The 22,179-nt window shown below is 40.7% G+C and overlaps 1 protein-coding gene across 1 annotated transcript in view; it reads right to left on the bottom strand.

Moving 5' to 3' along the window:
* The window catches only part of DCHS2 (dachsous cadherin-related 2), a 146,932-nt gene that overhangs the window by 55,729 nt on the left and 69,024 nt on the right, over positions 1-22,179 (bottom strand). The window contains exons 4-6 of the mRNA XM_029076962.2: positions 20,813-21,044; positions 2,588-2,824; positions 980-1,996 (exon numbers count right to left, since the gene is read on the bottom strand). Coding sequence (XP_028932795.1) covers positions 980-1,996; positions 2,588-2,824; positions 20,813-21,044 — 1,486 coding nt within the window. The remainder of the gene's footprint in view (positions 1-979; positions 1,997-2,587; positions 2,825-20,812; positions 21,045-22,179) is intronic.

The following is a 22,179-nucleotide window of genomic DNA, read 5'->3' as shown; positions in this document are numbered from 1 at the left end:
TCGACTTTGCAGGATATATCAAGGTGGTATTTATATGATTTAAGTGACATTTTCTATTTCTTAAATTTTTCTTCAAATTCCAATCACAAGTTAATCAATGCTAATATAGTATAATATAGTATAATCTCAAATGAGGAATAATTGGAGCCATTCTGCTACAGTTTTAGGTGCTGAATTGAATGAAAGTGGAAATGCATATAATGGCCATGTTCACTATAAACTGGCTAATGAGAAATTACGGAAATCCAGGAAAAAAGCTAAACATTTTTAGATTTTATTCTTCTAGGCTCCCTCAGTTATCCAAGTATATGACCTACTCATTTCTTAATTTAGATTTTATCATCCTCCAATTTTAGGCAATTGATGAATGCTTCAGAAATTCTGCATCACTTGAATCTCTTGGAAGAAGAGGGACTGTTGAGACGATGTACAAAGTCTTATTTTTCTCAAAAAGTTTTCATCTTTTTTAGATTGGAAGAGAGCTCCTCCTTAATGCTAGAGAAGAGAGTGGAAAGGGTATGATGGTGCTCTATCTTGTTTTTTAATTTACCAAGAGAAATTGGTACAAAAGGGAAGCAAAAGAAAGCCATTATATTTGTGAAAAATATTGTCTCTAAAGCCAATAAAATTTTTAATTTCCAACTTAAATTAAGGGAATAGTGCTGTAATTTAATATCAGTATGTTCATTCATTCATTCAATAGTATTTATTGAGCGCTTACTATGTGCAGAGCACTGTACTAAGCGCTTGGGATGAACAAGTCGGCAACAGATAGAGACAGTCCCTGCCGTTTGACGGGCTTACAGTCTAATCGGGGGAGACGGACAGACAAGAACAATGGCACTAAAATGTCACTAAAGTGTCACTAAAATGGCACTAAATGTACCATACCCATGATGTATATAATACTCTATCAGAAATATATGCAGTTTTTAAATTCCATTTATAAACAAATAGCTGCAAAATTGCAACATGCTACCTGTGCTGGGATTCATCTTGAAATATTTTCCATCAGACAAAAGGAAATATGACAGTTGTCCATTTCGACCGGAGTCAATATCCGTTGCTGCAATGATGCCAATTACTCCATGAGGGACAGGTCTTTCTTCAACTTTCCAAAAGTAGACTTCTTGCAAGAAGGCTGGAGAATTGTCATTCTCATCCAGGACGTGAACAACTACCGATGTACTGGTATTCTGCTCTGCTCTGTTGTTCAGACCATGAGCAAATACTCTAAAACTGTGTATCTTTATGGACTCGTAATCCAGTTGCCTCCGCAGATAAATCCCACCAGTGTAAGGGTCGATGCTAAATGCAGCAGAACATGGGCTGGGTTCCAAGGAGTACACTATCTGAGAAGTGGCAGGATGGGGAATCAATGGATAAGCCTGCACTTGAAGTACTTGGGCTGCCGGGGAAAGATACTCGCTGACATCTATTTCATAGACCAAATTTTCAAAAGTCAAGGTCGAGATGAAGTCTCGCTTCTCCACAATCACCGTCAACATCAACAGGGACTTCAGTGGAGGCATCCCTAGATCTTTAGCCACAATACAAAGAGTAGATTTGTGCTGGGTATTTTCAGGCAGAGTTCCATTGAGGTATACAATTCCAAGTCTCGAATCAATAGTGAAGATATTTGGTTTCTGGCTTGTAATAGTGTACTGGACTAATCCATTGAGTCCGCTGTCTCGGTCTTCTGCACGAGCAATGTAGAAAGCTGTGCCAGGTAACGTGCTTTGCAATATTGTTATGTTATCAGACTCCGGGAGAAACGTTGGAGAATTGTCATTGATATCAATAATGTTCACGCTGACTTGAGTGCTACTATATATGGGGGAATTGCCAAGCTGTGATTGGACTGTGAGCACAATCAGAGACTGTGTTTCATAGTCCAGCTGTCTTCTGGTGTGAATGACACCAAATTGGGGATCAATGGAAAAACTTCTGGAAGGATCACCTGAGGAAATTTGATAAGAGATGGCCTCCAACGAATCTGAAAGCAGATGCCAAGGCAAAAACAAAACAACCAATATAAAATAAGAAGACAAATTCAAGCTATAAACTGATAACCTAAGGGTTTCATGGACCCTGTAATAGTCCATCTGGGATTGAACAGGATACAAATCTATTAGACTAAACTGAACATATGTAACCTCCTTTACAGATGTTTCTCCCTCCTGAGTTTTTAATGTTTCTTACTCATGGTCTTGGAGACTTGCCAAAAAGCACATATAAAATCATCTTGAACTGGATAAAGCTTAGATATTTGTGGTTTCGTTTCACAAGTCTGGTAAATGGAAGAAGACAAAATAGAGGTTTTCCTGGTTCCCTTTCACTCTTCTTCTATTAAAGTGGCTGAATAACAACTACAAAAAAATACCCACGCAACTCTATTTCTGCTACCTACTTATCCTTGGTGAATACTTGGCCTCAATTGTAAAATCAATATTGAAAGTGACTGAAAATACTTCTATACAAAATTTGAAAAAAAAATTAACCTTAATTGAGGAATAAAGTCTATAAAAGGAAAGAATAACTTGGTAAATGTGGATGCAAACAGTGTTCCAACAAAGTAGTCACTTACTCAAGGGCTCCCTGGCTTTCACCGTTCCAACTAGACTGCCTTCAGGTATATCTTCTGGAACCGAGAAAATATACTCAGACCTCTCAAACACAGCAGGGGCTAAAGCAGTCTCAAGGATGTTGACTGTGACATCTGCATTAATGACAGAGAAGAGACCACCCCCATCTCGGGCAGACACAGTCAAAGACACACTGGTGGATTCCAAATGTTGAAGAACTGATACTAAATAAATGATTCCTGAGGGGGAAAAGGGAGACAGAACGAAGGTTAAAAGGTAATAATACTAGACACACAAAGCGTTTGGAACTTTTCATAAACAATGAGCAAAATACTGCAAGCTAAGTATGGTGTTGTTTAGAGGAACATTAATTTTCTCCAGGGACCATTCATTTCCGGTAAGCCCCTAAATCAAATGTTTGTCCTATTATAGTTCAACATACTTTATTTCACTGAAGAGTAGGATGACTTCATTCATTCATTCATTCATTCAACAGTATTTATTGAGTGCTTACTATGTGCAGAACACTGTACTAAGCGCTTGGATTGTACAATGCGGCAACAGATAGAGACAATCCCTGCCCAATGATGGACTCACGGTCTTGGAGGCAAGACCATAACCTGATATATACGGAAACCAGACATATGCTAGAGCTCAGGGCAATCTCCATTTGGGTAAGCAGAGCAGTTCTGGAGAATCTGGTCTCAATGTCCCCCCACCAGCATATAATAATGTTGGTATTTGTTAAGCGCTTACTATGCGCAGAGCACTGTTCTAAGCGCTGGGGTAGACACAGGGGAATCAGGTTGTCCCACGTGGGGCTCACAGTCTTCATCCCCATTTGACAGATGAGGTAACTGAGGCACAGAGAAATTGACTTGCCCACAGTCGCACAGCTGGCAAGTGGCAGAGCCGGCATTCGAACCCATGATCTCTGACTCCAAAGCCCATGCTCTTTCCACTGAGCCACGCTGCTTCTCAGATGGGAGATCATTTTTCACCTCCCTACTGCCTGTATCTCCCTTTCCAGTCCATACTTCGTACTGCTGCCCAGATTGGTTTTCTGAAAAGTCATTCAGTCCTCAACTCCCCACTCCTCAAAAACCTTCACTGGTCACCCATCGACCTCCACAACAAAGAGAAACTCCTTACCAGCGACTTTCGCAACTTTAGGGCACTCAAATCAGTGCTCTCTCTCTCCTATCTTACCTCAGTGATCTCCTACTACAATCTAATCTGCACGCTCCACTCCTCAAATGCCAACCTATTCTCTCTACCTCTAGCTCATCTATTAACTGTATTTTTGAGGGCTCAGTGTGAGCACAGCACTCTATTAAGCACTTGGGAAAGTACAAAATAACAATATAACAGAGATGGTAGACACATTCCCTGCCTACAGCAAGCTTAGGGTCTAGAGGAGGAGACGGACATTAATACGAATAAATTACAGCTATGTACATAGGTGCTGCGGCGCTGAGCGAAAATTAAATAAAGGGAGCAAATCCAAGGGCTGGAGTGCCACAGAAAGGAGTGGGCGAAGAGGAAATGAGGCCCGAGTCAGGGAAGGCCTCTTGGAGGAGATGTGCCTTCAATAAGGATTTGAAGCGGGGGAGAGTCATTGTCTGTCAAAGGGAGTTTCAGTCCAGAGGCAGGACGTGTGCAAGAGATCAGATGTGAGATAAGCGAGATCGAAGTACAGTGAGTAGGTTGGCATTAGAGGAGAGAAGAATGCGGGCTGGGTTGTAGTAGGAGAGTAGGGAGGTGAGGTAGGAGGGCGCCAAGGTGATTGAGGGCTTTAAAGCCGGTGGTAAAGACTTTCTGTTTGTGGTGGAGGTGGATGGGCAACCACTGGAGGTTCTTGAGGAGTGGAGAAACATGGACTGAATCTTTTTGTAGAAAAATAAACCAGGTAGCAGAGGGAAGTAAGGACTGGAGTGGGGAGAGACAGGAGGCGGGGGGTCAGAAAGGAAGCTGATAGAGTAATCAAGGCAGGATAGGATAAGAACTTAGATTAACACGGTAGAAGTTTGGAAAGAGAGAAAAGTGAGGATTTTATTCATTCATTCGATGGTATTTATATTGAGCGCTTATTCTGTGCAGAGCACTGTACAGAGGGCTTGGAAAGTACAATTCAGCAATAAATAGAGGCAATCCCTGCCCACACGAGGCTTTTGGAACCACATCTGAAAGGGTTCCATCTTTAGCTTCCCAGGGGATTTTGGTCTCAGGTTGATCCTTGTCTAGACAATTCCTAGGAGGTCAGGTTGATTCCAATGCAGGTCTGGGCCCAGAAATTCCCAAATCCACATCCTGGGGCAGCCTTGGATGCACCAAGTCTCTGAGATAATTTCCATTTGGGACATGGGAGAAAAAAAGGAATGCTTGCCGTGTATAAAATGACTCCTGTCAGGGGTAAAGCCAAATACAGACAGTGAGACAAGTCTGGGACACAAAGTTATGGTACTCTGACCCCAAGCTGAATTGGAAAGGGGGAATCTGACCCTGAAGTAGCTCCTCCCTGGCTCCAAGTCAGCCGCAATGGCCAAAAGCAACTCTTGTACATCACTGGGGTCAGTGATTGGTGACTGAATCAAAAACTATGAACCACATTAAGACTGTGTGCCCCATGTGAGGCAGGGACTGTATCCAGCCCAATTATCTTATGTCTTCCCCAGTGCTTAATACAGTGCCTGGCACATGGTGAGTGAGGAGGAGCTCAGTCTTGCTCATGTTGAGCTTTAGGTGGAGGGCCGACATCCAGGTGAAGACGTCCTGGAGGCAGGAGGAGATGCGAGCCTGAAGGGAGGGGGAGAGGACAGGGGCGGAGATGTAGATCTGCGTGTCATCTGCGTAGAGATGGTAGTCAAAGCCTTGAGAGCGAATGAGTTCACCGAGGGAGTGAGTGTAAATTGTACCTCTATTGTACTGTACTCTCCCAAGTGCTTAGTACAGTGCTCTGCACACAGTGAGCACTCCATAAGTATCATTGATGATGATGAGCTAGTGAGTGTACCATTCAGTCTGTAAAAAGAAAGATTTTGTTTACTTTAAAAATCCAAGAGTGAAATGAGAACAACCACTAGGAATTTAGCAGTCATTTTTAGATGCAATGGTGGAATTAAGCCAAGAAAGCTCCTCCAGTCAGTATACTCTGGGATCGACGTACAAATATGACCTCACCCCAGGCTCAGACAGTAGGCAGATGGCAAAAAGGGGATGGGCAGTCTTCACCTGAAGTCCACTTCAAATCTGGGCGCTAAGCTCATCATCTTAAACCATGTAGGTCAGCTCTCCTCTCAAAGACTTCTAATCAGTTAGCTTTTTAATGCCTCTGGTGGACAGCATTTCATATTAGGTATTAAGCCTATCCCTCAGTTGCTAAGAGAATCAGTCATGTTGGAGATGGGGATAGACTATTTCTTGATTTGAGAGAGCAGGCAGATTAAGTGACTCTTAGCTAACAGAGGAGTATAATGGGTAGAAGGCATTTGTATTTTTCACATGTCAAGAGTTATTGCAAAAATTTTAGTTCTTTTAAAATTTAAAATTAGCCTTCAGGTTTTTAACCACTATTCACAAGGATATTTTCTGTTGCTCTTTTCTTGGGTGTTACCCTAACAACACATTATAACATATCAATATATGGAGTGCCAGAGAAACCTATTTCTAATTAAATAACAAAAATAAAAAATACGACTTCTCCACAGAAGATTCTGACATTTTTCTGGTAGTAGAAAAGATCATGAAGTATGCATGAAACAAGGAAATAACCTTGATTGTTGACAATGTTCTTATTCCAAATCACCATTTCAAAAACACTTGTCCAAATAATTTAGTACTAAACACTCATCCTCTATTTCTACACATGACTACACAAGACACAATATTGTCTAGTGGACAGAGCATGGGCCTAGGAGTCGGAAGGACCTGGGTTCTATCCGAGCTCCGCTACTTGTCTGCTGTGTGACCTTTGACAAGTCACTTAACTTCTCTATGCCTCAGTTATCTCACCTGTAAAATGGAGATTAAGACTGTGAGCCCCATGTAGGACACGGACTGCGTACAACCTGATTTACTTGATCCACCTCAGCACTCAGTACAGTGCCTGGACCATAGTAAACGCTTAAGAAATACCACGATTATTATCATTATTATTGTTGCTATTATTATGACTTCCCACCGGGTATTTATTATTTTAATATTGTACTTTTCCTTTCTTTTTAAGAATACTAATATGGAAAGTACCCTAAACTATGTCAAACCTATGCCAAATTTAAACAGGAAGTCTGGTTCTAAGATAACAATCACACCTATAAATGATTGACAGGAATATCAATAAATAAAGAGCATATTTTAAGGATTTATTGAGTTCAAAGCACTATACTGTACACTTGGGAAAGACACTAAGTTCCCTGGTCTCCAGCAGGCTACAATCTAATGATTTCACAACCTCTAGTAGAATTACTAAAAAGGATATAAGAATTAGAAAACAACATTGAGACAGTGGGCAAATCTGGTGCTTTAGAAAGAAGAGAAAAATTAGTGGTCAGGATTGGGTAACACCAAAAGCACAAATGCTGTGCTATAGTCCTGAAAATACAACAGGGTTTACATATAGCTAACCACTATGTCAAGCTCACCCATCAGCCTACTGTCATGAAAAATGCAGGCCAAGAAAACCATGCCAGCAAAGTGTACAAAAGCCTTTGAAAGGAGTTTGCCCAATTATATCATCAAGAATGTGATCCGCTTCCCAGACCCTGTAGATTCATGAAATATAGCTGGCCTCCTACCCAAACTCTCATTTCTTACACCAATTTCAGAACTGTTACAAAATGGTAACACCAAATCCACTGACAGTAGCTTGGGAAAAAGCCATTTACCCTATACCAAGTAAATATTGTTTTTATTATTATTATTATTATTATTATTATTATGGTATTTGTTAAGCGCTTACTATGTGCCAGGCAAATCGGGTTGGGCAAAGTCCTTGTCCCATGTGGAGCTCACAGTCTCAATCCCCATTTTACAGATATAGTCACTGAGGCCTGGAGAAGTGAAATGATTTGCCCAAGGTCACAGAGCAGACAAGTGGCAGACCTGGGAATTTTCTTCTATTACAAAATACAAACATATACATACATATATATATAAATATATATGTAGAGGGTGGGGGGGTATTCATAATTATTCTCATAACAATTATTTCATCAACATAGATTAGCTTGCCTTCCATATTATATTGTAAATTCCCTGCGGGCAAAGACTTTTACATCTGATTTCTGTACGTCCACCAGATGTCAAAGCAGTGCTCTGAACACAATAGAATCTCATCAAATACTGTTGATAATGAGAAAAACCAGATAACATTGTGCTTGCAGCCTAGGGTGTCCATATTTTCTTAAACACACAGAACGATGGGACAAAAGTGGAAAGGGCCATAGTGGAAAGGCTAAAAAGGCAGGAAAAGATGACAAAGCCCCGGAAGAGAAAGAGGGAGAGTAAAGGTACATCAACAGAACACCAACACATAGTTTCCACCCCACTGCTCTTGCCCCCTACTGCGGTTGTTGATAGTTATCAGCTGAGGAGCTAGCTCCTTGTCTTGAGTGGCAAGAAGATGGCTCCAATTTTCTGTGCCCCCACTTAATGTGAGTTTTCTGGTTGCTTTATTATTTTCATGTTTTAGCCACAATACAGGTGATAACTCTCATCCCATAATAATAATAATCTCAAATAATCTTCAGATTATTTAATACTCTTGGTGTCTCCTAAGAGTGATCACAAAATATGCCATTGTTCTTTTAAACAGCACACTCTTTTATACTTTTATTTTAATTCCAAGCTGGGTGAAATTTTTGGGCCCTCCCAGCTATTCAGAACAGGGCTCAGAAAGGAATTCACAAATGTTTTTTTATAAAGTGATTTAAGTGCCTCATCAAATTCTCCCCAGTCTGGTAGTAGACTAAAAACAATGCTTAAAACACAATGAAATTATTATGACTATGTATGTACACCTTTGCTAAACAAACACAATTATAACCGTGCTACTGAAGCATCTAACGGCTTATAAAATACTCATGTATTTTATGTTATTCATAGATTGAAAAATCTCTCAAAACTATCATTAGTACAAGAAATAGATTGTATTTTGGCTGGTAATTTAGAATGCTATTGAGCTTTTAGTACATATTGAGAAGAAACTTGCAGAATTTTTTTCTCCTGAAGTATATGCTGCCTCAATCTATAGTAATAGAGTAGAAAAATGATTTTGCTGGAAACACTTTGGTGGAGAATAATCAGAATGGAATTTGAGCCATTCTGCTTTCAGACTCCAAAGGAGAACAACTTAACTCCTGAGTTTAGGAATATTTTAGTAATGGAAAAGAACAAATAAGCAGCCTCTCTCCCTCAACCTCATTCTAAATAAGAAGCTCAGAATTGAAAGAGGAAGTATGTCACATGGATTAGAAAAACTTCATTCTCATTCTTTTCTGTTCCAATTTAGTAGAGCAGTAATAATGGAGGGAGGAATTTGATGCATTACTTTCCTCTGAAAGAAAAATACATACTATTTTACCCTTCTCCTTTATGCACAGATCTTTCAGTAATCCTCAAAGTAATTTAACTGCTTTTCTTCATGTAGTATAAGGCCCTCCAGTTACCAATTTCTTAATTTCTAGAATATATTTCTACTTCACCAGCCCCAACCTCTCACCTTCCTTAGAGTCTTACATTTCCTCTTGCCTACAGGACATCTCCACATGCACGTCAATCAGATTCTGGAATCAACAGGTATAAAGCAAAACTCCTCATTTTCTTTTCTAAACTCTCTTCCTCCTCCTAACTATCCTAGAAGAGTGCCCCACAGTGCTTATGTAAATATTCTTATACTCTACTATTTCCCGGAGCCCTAATGACTGACTGTCTCCCTCTGTAGACACTAGCCTCGAGATGGGTAAGGATCTACCAACTCTGTTGTACTGCACTTTCCCAAGTGCTTAGTATAGTGTTCTGCACACAGTAAGGATTCAATACATAACACTGATTGACTGCTGGACAATTTTAACTTTCTCATTCAGTTTGCCACTAAATCCTGCCCATTTTCCCACCACAATATTTTCTGGATCTGCACTTTCCTCTCCATCTTATAGATGTCACATAGTCCCACCTAGATAATAATAGTGTTATTTGTTAAGCATTACTCTGTGTCACTGTCACTAGATTACTGGTATCAGCCTCCTCCCTGGTCTCCAGTTCTCCAACTTTTCCTTTTTCAATATATACTATCCTCTGCTGCCTGGATCATCTTTCATTTGCCACATTTCATTCCACTCCTGAAAAAACTTCAATGTTTACCCACTTCTCTCCACATCAACCTGGTCAGTGGTCAGTGATTCCTGACCACTGATTTCAAAACTCTCTCCTTATTGCTCTCTTCATCTACTTTAGCCCACTTCCTTCGTTCCTCCCAGGCTAACTTTCATATCTACAACCTATTGCTTATACTTTTCTTTTTACATAAAGCTCTCTTCCCCTTCAATTGTATAAGATCATATTCCTCCCTGTGATTAAAAAAACCACCTTCTGATAACACCCTTGCCCCAGGAGACCCTCCCCAACTAATTTTCATTACCCTCAGCATAGATGTCCTAGCAACATGCAGCAGGCTGAATTTACTTACTCCATCTATTCATCTACTTCTTATTCATTTTTCTTCACCTTTGCAGTTACCACTTGAATCTATATTTTTCTTCCTGGTCCCTCTCTATGCATACAATTACGTCTGCCTGCCTCCTCCATTAACCCAAGGGCAAATGCCAAGTATAGTGCTCTGCACATAGTAAACACTCAGTTAATGCTAATGAATGCATAAATTAATCCATCCTGACACACAGGTGATTGTTATTTTTCTGAATGCCATTTAGTTTAGATTATCAAAAACCCTAACCGTAACTTGCACTCTGCCTTGCCTAATGGCCTCACAGTATTTGATAAGATCTTATTGTGTTCAGAGTACTGCTCTGGCATTAACAGAATTCTGTGTTGGCATCTGGTGGACATAACAGAAATCCAACGTAAAAATCTTTGCCCTCAGGGAATTTGCAACCTAATGTGAAAGGCAAACTAATATACATTGATGAAATACTAGTTGAGTGAGAATAATATTCTCCCCTCCCAGCCCCACAGCACTTATGTACATATCTACACATATTTGTAATTTATTGATTTTATTCACATATTAATGTCTGTCTCTCCCTCTAAGGAGTAAGCTCATTGTGGGTGGGGAATGTGTCTGTTTATTGCTATATGGTATCCTACCAAGCACTTAGTACAGTGCTCTGCACACAGTAAGCACTCAATAAATATGATCGAATGAATGAATGCAATGAGGAGCTATTGTCAGGCAAATGTAATAATTAAGCATTAATGATTTCCAGGATTGGGAATATTGTGACCATCTGGAGATGTTCCTCTCACACTAGGAAATATCTGATCTGAAGATCTTTATTAGTACAATAAGCTGTGATAAATTAAAAAAGAAAAAAAGGCCCAAAACTCTAAAAATATTAAGCAAGTATATTCTTAATTTCACCTGAGGATTTAGGATATGTTTTATTTTTGGCTTTCTCCTTAAAGAAAGGGTCAACTTGGGCAACATTTTACTCAACTGCGAAGTTCCTTTAGATTTATAAAAAATTTGAAATCTCTTCATTGTCAGGATGTGGACAGTTTAGATGCTCAAGTTATTGAATATTGTTTGGCAAATGGATGCAATTCCCTAAATTTAAGCAATAATAATGAGGTTGAGTGACTGAAAGACTTCTTTGGGATTCAAAAATACTCCAATTCCTGGCTCTGCTTTTGACTCATATGTAGACTTTTCTTCCCTACCAATTCTCCCAAATATTGAACCTTTCTCTGGGAAATTAACATATTTAATACCTGCCCAAATGGAAACTTCACAGGACCTCGGAAAACATGATGGGAGGACAGGCCTGTAGAGCCGATTCCAGTCCAAGTCCCATACTCCAAGAATGTGGGATTCTTCACCCTCACCCTCAATTCTATTAAGTACTAGAGAAGAGAGAGGAGCTGTGAATACAGAGTTGCTCTTTGAGAACTGCTGGGACTGACAGTACCAGAAGTGACATAGGACTTGATTCATCTTTATTACTATTCCATCGCTATTATTATTATTGTTATTATCTTATCTTACACTCTTACCAAGAATCATGTCATCCAGGCCGAAACGGGACCAAGTGTGCAGAACACATCATACCCGTCCAAGACTTTTTAATATTCTGTTGCAGCTTGGGCTGAGGTCAATAGGCCAGTTCTACATATATGCAAGTTTCCAATGCACGGATCTGTTCAACTATCAGGGATATCTCACTCTGCAGAGATGAACATTTGGTGGCACTGAAGCATCCTTCTTATTTCAGCATCTTTTTCAATAAATGGGACTAATACCTGTCCCCTTGCTCAGGGGATATCAAAAAGGCTAATAGAATTATTTATTTCCCATGCTTTTATTTTTCATCAAAGGTGTAGTGAAGGCATTATGATTTAATCATCAGCGTTATCATGCAGAGATATTACAAACCTGATTTGCAGAAAATGAAATTCCACCATCTATTCAAATTCAAGACCCTTTTTCTAAACTTGGAAAGCGTGGCAACCACAAGGGATTCTGACACTGCTACTTACTACAAAATAGGACATTAAAATGAGACAAGGAATAATTCCAGCCTTGAAGGGAAAAGCAGTCAATCAAGCTGAAACATGAGCATGTTAAATCAGCCCCATCCCAGGTGTTGAAACAACTAAAATGTGACAAAAAAAAGATGATTTAAGGGCTGTTACTAAATATTAAATATCCAGTTGTTTCTATCTCATTTTGATGCAATGCTGTAGACAGCATAATGCTTCTGTATTTTAATTACTTGTTCTAGGCTTATAAATCTTCTGACCCTCTGATATGGAATATTCTAGCCATTAAAATATAAAAAAATACTGTATTAACAATGGCCTACTAAACTGAATTTTCTTTCCTCCTCTGCACCAAGAAGATACGCAATGTTGTGCATGAAGCTTATTTAGTTTTCTGCTATCATAGATGCTGCAAAAAGTAGTGAAGCAAAGAGAGGAAACCAAAGGGAGAGTTATTAAGAAGATAGAAAGGGTAGGATGTCAGTGGCCTCAAATCAAGAAGCTGGCATTTTATTTATGCCCTTAAAACATTCTACCCTAAAATCAAATGAAGAGGATTTAAGTGCCAATGAGAATGATTGCCAAATGTTTGGTTGTAACTCAGAAACAGAAGAAATGTTAGTTTCCAATTACAGGGACAAGCATTTCAAAAACTTAAAAAAAGCTAAGTTCATAAAAGCAGTATTATTCGGGCTATTTCTTAAAAGAGCTAATAATAAATATGCCTCACATGTTTCTTCCTTCTCAGCTCAAAATAGTGTGGTCTGCCACTTGCCCACATCAAAGGGGGAAAAAAAAACTACGGAAAAAGAAAAATGAAGGCTCAATTCAATGTCTCCCTCTCCTGGTGCCTGAACACATTTTCCAATAAAGTATTTTCTTTAAAACAACAACAAACTTAGAAAACCAAAACCAGAACAGGAAGCTGAACCCACATGAAAAAAGCACCACTAGTACCACACAACACCCCCACTTCATCTTCCTCCTAAACACTGCAAACACGCAAACTATAAGCAAAATCTCCATTGGTAATACAAGCCATCCGTTGGGTAGGCCTTGTTGATGGCAAGAACATAACAGCAGACAATAGAGTTCCACGACAGAGCAGTGAGCGCATTTTTTGCTTTGGCATGCTATTCAGGCGAAATCCTTCAAAATAATATAGCAGGCTATATTTTCAAATGTCTTCTTGACAATCTCTCTCTCGGTTTGGATTATTATCACAGAAGCCGCATGGCATGGTGGATGGAGCACAGGCCTGGGAGTCAGAAGGTTTTGGCTTTTAATCCCGGCTCCACCACGTGTCTGCTTTGTGACCTTGGGTAAGTCATTTCACTTCTCTGTGTCTCAGTTACCTCATCTGCAAAATGAGGATTTGAGGCTGTGAGCCCCACATGGGACAGGGACTGTGTGCAACTCCATTTGCTTCGATCAACCCCAGTGCTTATTACAGTGCCTTGTACATAATAAGCACTTAACAAATACCATCATTATCATTATTATTACTTTATCGCCTGATCTGCCAAACAGAAGAAGGAGCCAGGGAAGGGGAAGACAGAGGAAGAAACCCAGGATGATTGTGGGATTTCCTTCCAAACCGAAGAGTGAGTGAAGCTGGGGCTGATCCCCATGGCAAAGGAGACCCTAGCCTAGGCTACTGTAGCTGGAGATCTCCTGGCTGGTAATGGAGAGTTGCTGCTTCTGCTGACACTAACTGCTGCTGTTGGGGCTATGGAGGGGAATGAACGGGAGTACCCTGGAAAGTTACCACTGCTGTCTCCTTCCGTAGCTTCGCACCTCAAGGAGCTGGGGTGGCTGCTGGCAGCCCCAGCTCCAATGGGATGTTTGGTGAGCTCAGCTTCTATCCCTCCTGGGCTGCCCTCCACCTCCTCTCTGTCCTCTTCCATGGTTCTGCACCCCTAGGAGCCAGGGTGCCTGCAAAGAAGTGGCAGCCCCAGCTGGGGATGGGAAAGATTACTGATTTTTTTCATAAACATTCTCCCTTCTCTTCATCTTTAATAAAGTTTCAGGCCCTATCAGCAATCTAAGGTTCCGAAGCCTGCCCGGCATCAGGGGCAATGGAGCTGGGATGGGAAACAAATAAAAAAATCACAGATTGTGTTAGCAGTAACCAATCAAATGAGGCAACTCATAACCCAGTGTTCAAGTGAGTGAAGGAAGATCAGATAGGGGCGCCTGGGACAGCCATAATCCAATCAGATGTAGCTTAGACAGTCTGCACCCCTGTCATGTACCCGTAAATAGCTCTTGTTTTGGGGATGGCATAAGGACTAGAAACTAAATATGTCAACTTTACTGGAGAGATTGGCATAGATGAAAAGGTGGACAAGGTTAGAAAAGGAGAGGGAAGAAAGAAGACAGGGAGAGAAAGGAGAGAGAGAGAGAAGGAAAAGGAGAAAGATAAAAGGGAATGAACAGAAAAAAGGAGATGGATAAAGGGAAAGAGATAAATTATTTATAGATAATGGGAACAGTAGGAAGAAAAAGAATTGGACGAGAGGTAGAGCAAGTATTTCAGAATGAAACACCCAGATAAATCAGTAAATAGATACACAAGTGTTAGATATAGGCATAACTGCATTAGTGTTAGGGGTGGCTATTGGGGTGTTGGGAATTAATCGAAGAAGACATGCTGGAAGAATTGAAATTTTAGAGAAGCTGTGAAGGTGGGGGAGGACTGAGGTCTGAAAGGTATGTGGCAGAGGGAGTTCCAGGCTGGGGAAACAGCATGAGCAAGAAGCCAAAAGTTGAAAAATCATCAAGGTAAACATCTGATTCAATTACTTTTGCCTTTCCTCCTTTTAAAGATCTGATAATGGCTGACATATAAACAGTATAAGCATAATCACATAGAATGCCCACCATACTGTAAACTTGGTTGGGCAGGGAACGAGTCTGTTGTATTGTACTCTCCCAAGCATTTAGTATAGTGGTCTGCACAGTAAGAGCTCAATAAATACCACTGATTATTGACTGATGTGAGCAGTGGGGGGAAGTAGCGTGGCTCAGTGGAAAGAGCCTGGGCTTCGGAGTCAGAGGTCATGGGTTCGACTCCCGGCTCTGCCACTTGTCAGCTGTGTGACTGTGGGCAAGTCACTTAACTTCTCTGTGCCTCAGTTACCTCATCTGTAAAATGGGGCTTAACTGTGAGCCTCATGTGGGACAACCTGATTACCCTGTATCTACCCCAGTGCTTAGAACAGTGCTTGGCACATAGTAAACACTTAACAAATACCAACATTATTATTATTATTATATTTGCCCGTAACACGTGAATCGGTGCCTTCAGTGGCCATTTATTTACCAATCAAAGCTTATAATATGGGTACAAAAATAAAATGTGCAAGAACTTTAATATTCAATGTGGAGGGCAGGGCCAGCTTTAGATGTATCACTGCTCTGAAGCAGAGAAAGATTTGTTGCCCTCTCCTGTTTCGTATGACATCATTACTAGGCCGTATGCGTCAAGTGATGTCATCTGGAACAATCTGTGGACATCCCTCAGAAGACCATTTCTCTACCTCCACCACTTCAGTGACCATGTACTTTGGGATGGCAGCCTCACTTGGCCCTGGCAAAGTACCAACATGAAATAATAGCAGCAGCAAATGCAGCACGAGCACATAAGCCAGAACCCTGACAGCCATTTGCGAGCCAAATCTGGAAATACAGCCACCATTTTCTCACTGCTTTGGCAGTGTGGGATAGTTAGTGGATCGATATATAAACACGTTCAACCTTGCCCACTGCTTAACAGGACCTTAAAATAGTAACCTATTTCTGTGAGGGAAAATAAAGAAGGTAAAGTGTAACATCAAATCCTGGGTGGGAAGGGCAGAGCAGAGCTCAGTGAGCAGGGGGGATGGGAAAATCAAAGAGCAGATAAAGGAACAATATGGAGAGCTGGGAAATCTCTTTGAAAATGTTCTTTATCCTTCCTAAATCCCACTAAACAAGAGATAATAGTAACTTTTGGATGGTGCGACCCCTGGTGGCTCTTCAGCTATGCATTATAATGCTCAAAAGAGCATCCGAATTCTTGGTTTCAAAAATCTCTCTCTTCTTTCTCTCTCTCTTTCTCCCCTCTCCCAGGCCCCCTTGAAATTTTCCAGGGGCTGGTTATTGGTCATCAGAGGCTTGTTTCTCCTATTCCTCCTGTTGTCTTGTTTTCCTGATTTCACCCCTTAACATCTTCACACAAGGTATGCAGGATAAGGACAAGAAGCATGGCTTAGCGGAAGGAGCACGGGCTTGGGAGTCAGAGGTCGTGGGTTCTAACTCCGGCTCTGTCACTTCTCTGTTTGACCTTGGGCAAGTCATTTAACTTCTCTGGGCTTCAGTTACCTCATCTGTAAAAACGGGGATTAAAAAACATGAGCCCCACGTGGGACAATATGATTACCCTGCATCTACCCCAGCGCTTAGAACAGTGCTCAGCACATAGTAAGCGCTTAACAAATACCATAATTATTATTATTAAAAAGAACAAGAACTTCTTCAGAACTCACTTATAGTTGGGGTGCTAATTTGGAATAAAAGGCTTGATTGGGGAGGCACCTTGGTGCTGTGGATAGAGAATGGGCCTGAGAGTCATAAGGTCATGGTTGCTCATCCCAACTCTGTCACTTGCCTGCTGTGTGGCTTTAGACAAGTCACTTCACTTCTCTGTGCCTCAGTTCCCTCATCTGTAAAATGGGGATTAAGAGCATAAGCCCTATGTGGGACAGGGACTGTGTCCAACCCTATTTGTTTGTTTCCACCCCAGGTCTTAGTACAGTACCTGGCACATAGTGAGTGCTTAAGAAATATCACAATTATTATTATTGCTACTATTATTTTTGAAGGGATTGAAATCTTTGGTTACAATGAGGGTTTTTTTTTAATGGATTTCATGTAATTTTGTAATTCTCTTCTCTCCCAATTCACAGGATAGCATGTTGTATTTCCATCCTTATTTTAAAGAAAAGGATACTGCAATTTCAGGTAAAAAGGCCCAACAATTATCAGGAAAAACAAACCGTTTTATATAAAATTTATATAAAATTATATATAAAATTCACAAGCGTGAATATAATACTGTGGGGAGTCCCGATTGCTGCAACTTAGGAAAGACATGATAGAACTGGCAAATATTTAGTACAGTGCTCGCTCTTAGTAGGCACAAAAATTACCATTACCTGATTAGCTACTTGAGAAGTTACAGGCCTGAAACATACGTGACTCGATTTTTCATCCTAAATGGAGTCTCACAGAGGGGATATCGCTCTGCCAAACAAGCAGGAATAGGACTGGGCTTTCTTGGGTAAGCAACAAAGACATTTATTTACTTCCTGTCTCCGGGCAGCAGAATGGAAATCTTGCTATTGTCAGCTGTCACCCAGGAAAATCATTTAAACTTTTTTTTCTATCCTTTGCCCCATCTAAGCAACTAGGTCCCGTTCCACCTTCCAATGTGGGTCCCCCCAAACCCTGAACCGACTTCCCCCTCTTATATGCAACCCCATGTTGGAGCAACCTCTCACACACATTTTTCAGTTGTTAAGATGTTCCTGCTGCTGTGCTGTGCTTTCCAGGAGACTGCTGCCTCCTGCTTCTGAAAGATCTTGGTAGGGGAGAGGGGAGCAGGAGGCAAAAAGACATGAGGGGATGATAACACCACCATCTTTCCCCAGCCCCACCCCTGTCCTCTCTCTCTCTGACTTTGGAACTCCAGGACAGTGGCCAAATATTAGACTTGTAAGAAGGTGCATTTTACTATAATCCTTTTTTTAAATCCAGTTCCAAACCAAGATTATAGGAATTTTATTACAGCAGGGAGCTCAGAGATCCTGTTACTCCACCCTGACTTTCATAATGAGCAGATCTCACACAATAACACTCATAAAACAGACTCCTGATACCTGATATCTGAGTACCTTGTAATAAAGGATTTTATAAATGCTAAATGTTTAATGGAAATAAGAATATATACCAAAATGTACCTCCCCCATAAAGTCCCCAATATCAACATGGCATTGAAAATAGTCTCCAAAAGATTCTACCAAAGACTACGAGAACTCATTCATTATTCATGAGCTTTAAGTACAACCAGATTTTTTTAAAGTTTTATGCCAGCAATAACCACTTCAAGTTGCTTCCATTAGCAATGTGATCTTCATTTAATTTAAAAAATAGTTTTACTCATGATGATGTAGGAAGTTTTCTATGATTTCCCTTAAACCCAACGTTGGAAATGGATGTCCATGTCTAAATCATGGGGTGGCAATCTAAATGAGAATCCTTTTGGAATAGGCAGAGTTCATTCTTTTCCAACGTCCTATAGAGGGAGTTGCGGGACAAGCCTGCTGAGGTAGATTTCAAATGATCAGTTGAATGCTTTTAGAGAACCAGTTTCCCGATTATTGATTGACTTGCATGTGTTTTTGGCAGCTATTATTCCCTGAAGAGTCTGATTTGATGGCAGCTAAGGTCCAGAGTTAAAGTAAATTATGAAATGGCCAAGAAAAGCAGACCAACTTCCTAAAAAGATTAGTTCCTTCTGTTCATTGAAATGTTTAACTGCTTATGTGACTGGTGATGTTTGAAGCAAGAGCAATTTTGCAGGATTACTCCCCCCATCAAAGTAAATATGCAATCTCTTAGTCAAACAACACATAAATTGACCAAATCACATAAAGTAATCTCCCTGGTTGAAAAATGGGCCTTTTTGGAAAAGAAGAGCCTATCAAGCACTTAATACAGGGCTACCTACACAATAAGTACTCATTGAATATCATTAATTGATCAACCTCAAATAATCAAGCCAAATTCAGGATGTTGACAAGACATGACCTCTTTACTACTTGTTAATACAATATATCATTTGTACATGACAGATTACATATCTATGAATATGCATTTTTATACACACCTATAAATAGTACAATCAAGGAAAGTAATGAGAAGTCAATGTCTGGTTTAAATATTATTTATATAGTGCATACTACATTACAATATAATATATGGCTGAAAAAGGCTATGAGGCCATCAGTGTAAATTCAGCCAAATACTTAAAATGAAAAATTAAAAGTGAAAATTTTATTTGCAGATCTTGTATATCTCTAAAAATAAGGATAAAAATTTTCATTACATTTCCCTCCTATGTTTTTAAGGGTTATAAATTCGGCATTGAGGACTACTTGAGGTAAAGGTGTTGATAAACAGACAAATCACCACCATTCTAGTTTTTCAATTATGCTTCACAAAATCTCATGAACCAGAATTTAAACTGCACTTCACATGACAAAGTGAGTTAATGTGATTTGGGTCATACCCATCATTTGACATTTTTGAAGACCCTAAAGAACCTAAAAACTAGAACAACAGTGGAATAACTGCTTGTGCATAATGCCCAAATACTTGGATTAACTGCTTGTGCATAATGCCCAAACACTTCAGCATGCCTGAGCCTACTTCAAAGTAACCCTAAAAAGGGAGAATGAGAGTTATGGTACACAAATGTACAAGTCTGACTTGACAACATGAGGATTTCCTTTGGCCAATGCTTAGCGTAAAAAAATTTCAAGCTGTTCTGGCCACTTCAGGACTCCAGACAGACTCTCATAATATCCCGCTGGATTATTGTGTCAGCCTTCTCTCTGATCTCCCTTCCTCCTGTCTCTCCCTGCTCCAGTCTATTCATTCCGCTGCCCGGATCATCTTCCTGCAGAAACGTTCTGGGCATGTCACTCTCCTCCTTAAAAACCTCCAGTGGTTGCCTATCAACCTCCACACGAAACATAACTTCTCACTCTAGGCTTCAAGGCTCTCCATCACCTTGCCCCCTCCTACCTCTCCTCCCTTCTCTCTTTATACTGCCCACCCCGCACGCTCCGCTCCTCTGCCGCCCACCTCCTCACCGTCCCTCCGTCTCGCCTATCCCGCCATCGACCCCTGGCCCAAGTCCTCCCACTGTCCTGGAATGCCCTCCCTCCTCACCTCTGCCAAACTCTCTTCCCCTCTTCAAAGCCCTACTGAGAGGTCACCTCCTCCAAGAGGCCTTCCCACACTGAGCTTCCCCTTTTCCTTCTGCTCCCTCTGCTGCCTCTCTGCTCCCCGCTTCACCTCCTCTCAGCTAAGCCCTCTTTCCCCCCTTTCCCTCGGCTCCTCCCCCTCTCCCTCCCCCTCTCCTCAGCACTGTGCTCATTTGCTCATTTGTATATAGTTTTATTACCCTATTTATTTTGTTAATGAGGTGTACATCCCCTTGATTCTATATATTGCTAGGGTTTTTGTCTGTCTGTCTCCCCTGATTAGACTGTAAACCTGTCAATGGGCAGGGATTGTCTCTATCTGTTGCCGAATTGTACATTCCAAGCACCTAGTACAGTGGTCTGCACATAGGAAGCGCTCAATAAATACTATTGAATGAATTGAATGAATGAAAGAACCAGATCTTGCAGATGGAAACTAAGGAAGGACTGATTACATCCAAGCCCAAACTACATACACACCTGTAGAAGAGTCGATTGTAAAAAGGGAAGACAGCTCTCCAGGCACCAATTCATAAGTCACTGTTCCATACATTCCAGAATCCTTGTCCCTGGCAATGACGTTGAGGATCTCTGAGCCTGGCTGGGTGTGGCCACTAATGCTTGTCACGTAACTTGTTGGATTGAATACTGGTTGATTATCATTCACGTCTTCCACCTCAACATGAACAAATGCTTGGGCACTTAGCCCACCCTGTTGAATAAACAAGCAGTGGTTAGAAATGAAACTCTGCCAAGCACTGGGGCAGAGAGTCATACTGAGAATCACAAAGCAATTTTAAAAACCATTCTACTAGACATCGTTTAACTCCTGCACTGATTTTTAAATATTCCGAGGTTATACCTGTGATACTTGTGAGGTATGGAGTAGTGAGGAGAAGCCAAAATCCCTCTGGGAATAAAATTAAATACTTTGGGAAGCTGCAATAAATTTTTTAAGCCTTGGGAACCACTTAATCCCAAATGCCCAATACACAGAGCTCTGCACACAGGAAGCACTCAATAAATATGACTGATTGACTGACAGGTTAGTGCACTAGATTGTAAACTCCTGTGGGAAGGATTGCATCTACCAACACTGTTGTATTGTACTTTCCCAAGTTCTTAGGACCATGGTCTGTATGCAGTAGGTGCTAAGTAAATATCACTAAGTAAAACAGATGACTGTAAAATGACATTTTAGTGGCCTAAAAGGTTTAACACAGCTACCAAAAGTGCCTTACATTTACCCTGGGAAAAAAATTTTCTGGATTAATTAATTAGTAGCTGATTAACTAACTGTAAATATAACAAACAGCACCTACTGAGGACACTGAAATCAACCACATTTTAACCGAATTGCAAGTGCTTACTGTGTGCAGCATACTGTAATAAGTGCTTGGAAGAATACAATATAACAGAGTTGTTAGATGTGTTCCCTGTCCAAGATGAGCTTACAGTCTAGAGGGGAAGACAAACATTATATAAATTACAGATACGTACATAAATGCTTCAGGGCTGAGGTTGGGGTGAATAAAAGGTTTAAGGGTGTCACATAAGGAGGAGAGAGAAGTAGAAATGAGGGCTTAGTTGGAGAAGGCCTCTTGTAGATGTGGCTTTCTGCTCTCTCCTCCCTGCACCCCAAACTTATTTCACAAGCTCCCTCTGTTATATTTGTTTTCCGCTTTGTAAAACAATTTCTTTTAAACTGAACACAGCTGCCACCAGTCCCCCACACTCCTTCCCTAACCTCCAGGAAGCAGGCAGCCAGTGGCCCAGCTTAGCCCCCATTACCACTGGTCTGGGCAGAGAGAGAGGTGGGGCTCCAAATGGGAAAAGTATGAAGATGG

Source organism: Ornithorhynchus anatinus, chromosome 12 (genome assembly GCF_004115215.2).
Source record: "Ornithorhynchus anatinus isolate Pmale09 chromosome 12, mOrnAna1.pri.v4, whole genome shotgun sequence".
In the NCBI taxonomy this organism is placed as follows: domain Eukaryota; kingdom Metazoa; phylum Chordata; class Mammalia; order Monotremata; family Ornithorhynchidae; genus Ornithorhynchus; species Ornithorhynchus anatinus.
Note: the sequence above shows the minus strand (reverse complement) of the source record. Positions and strands in the feature narration are given on the sequence as shown.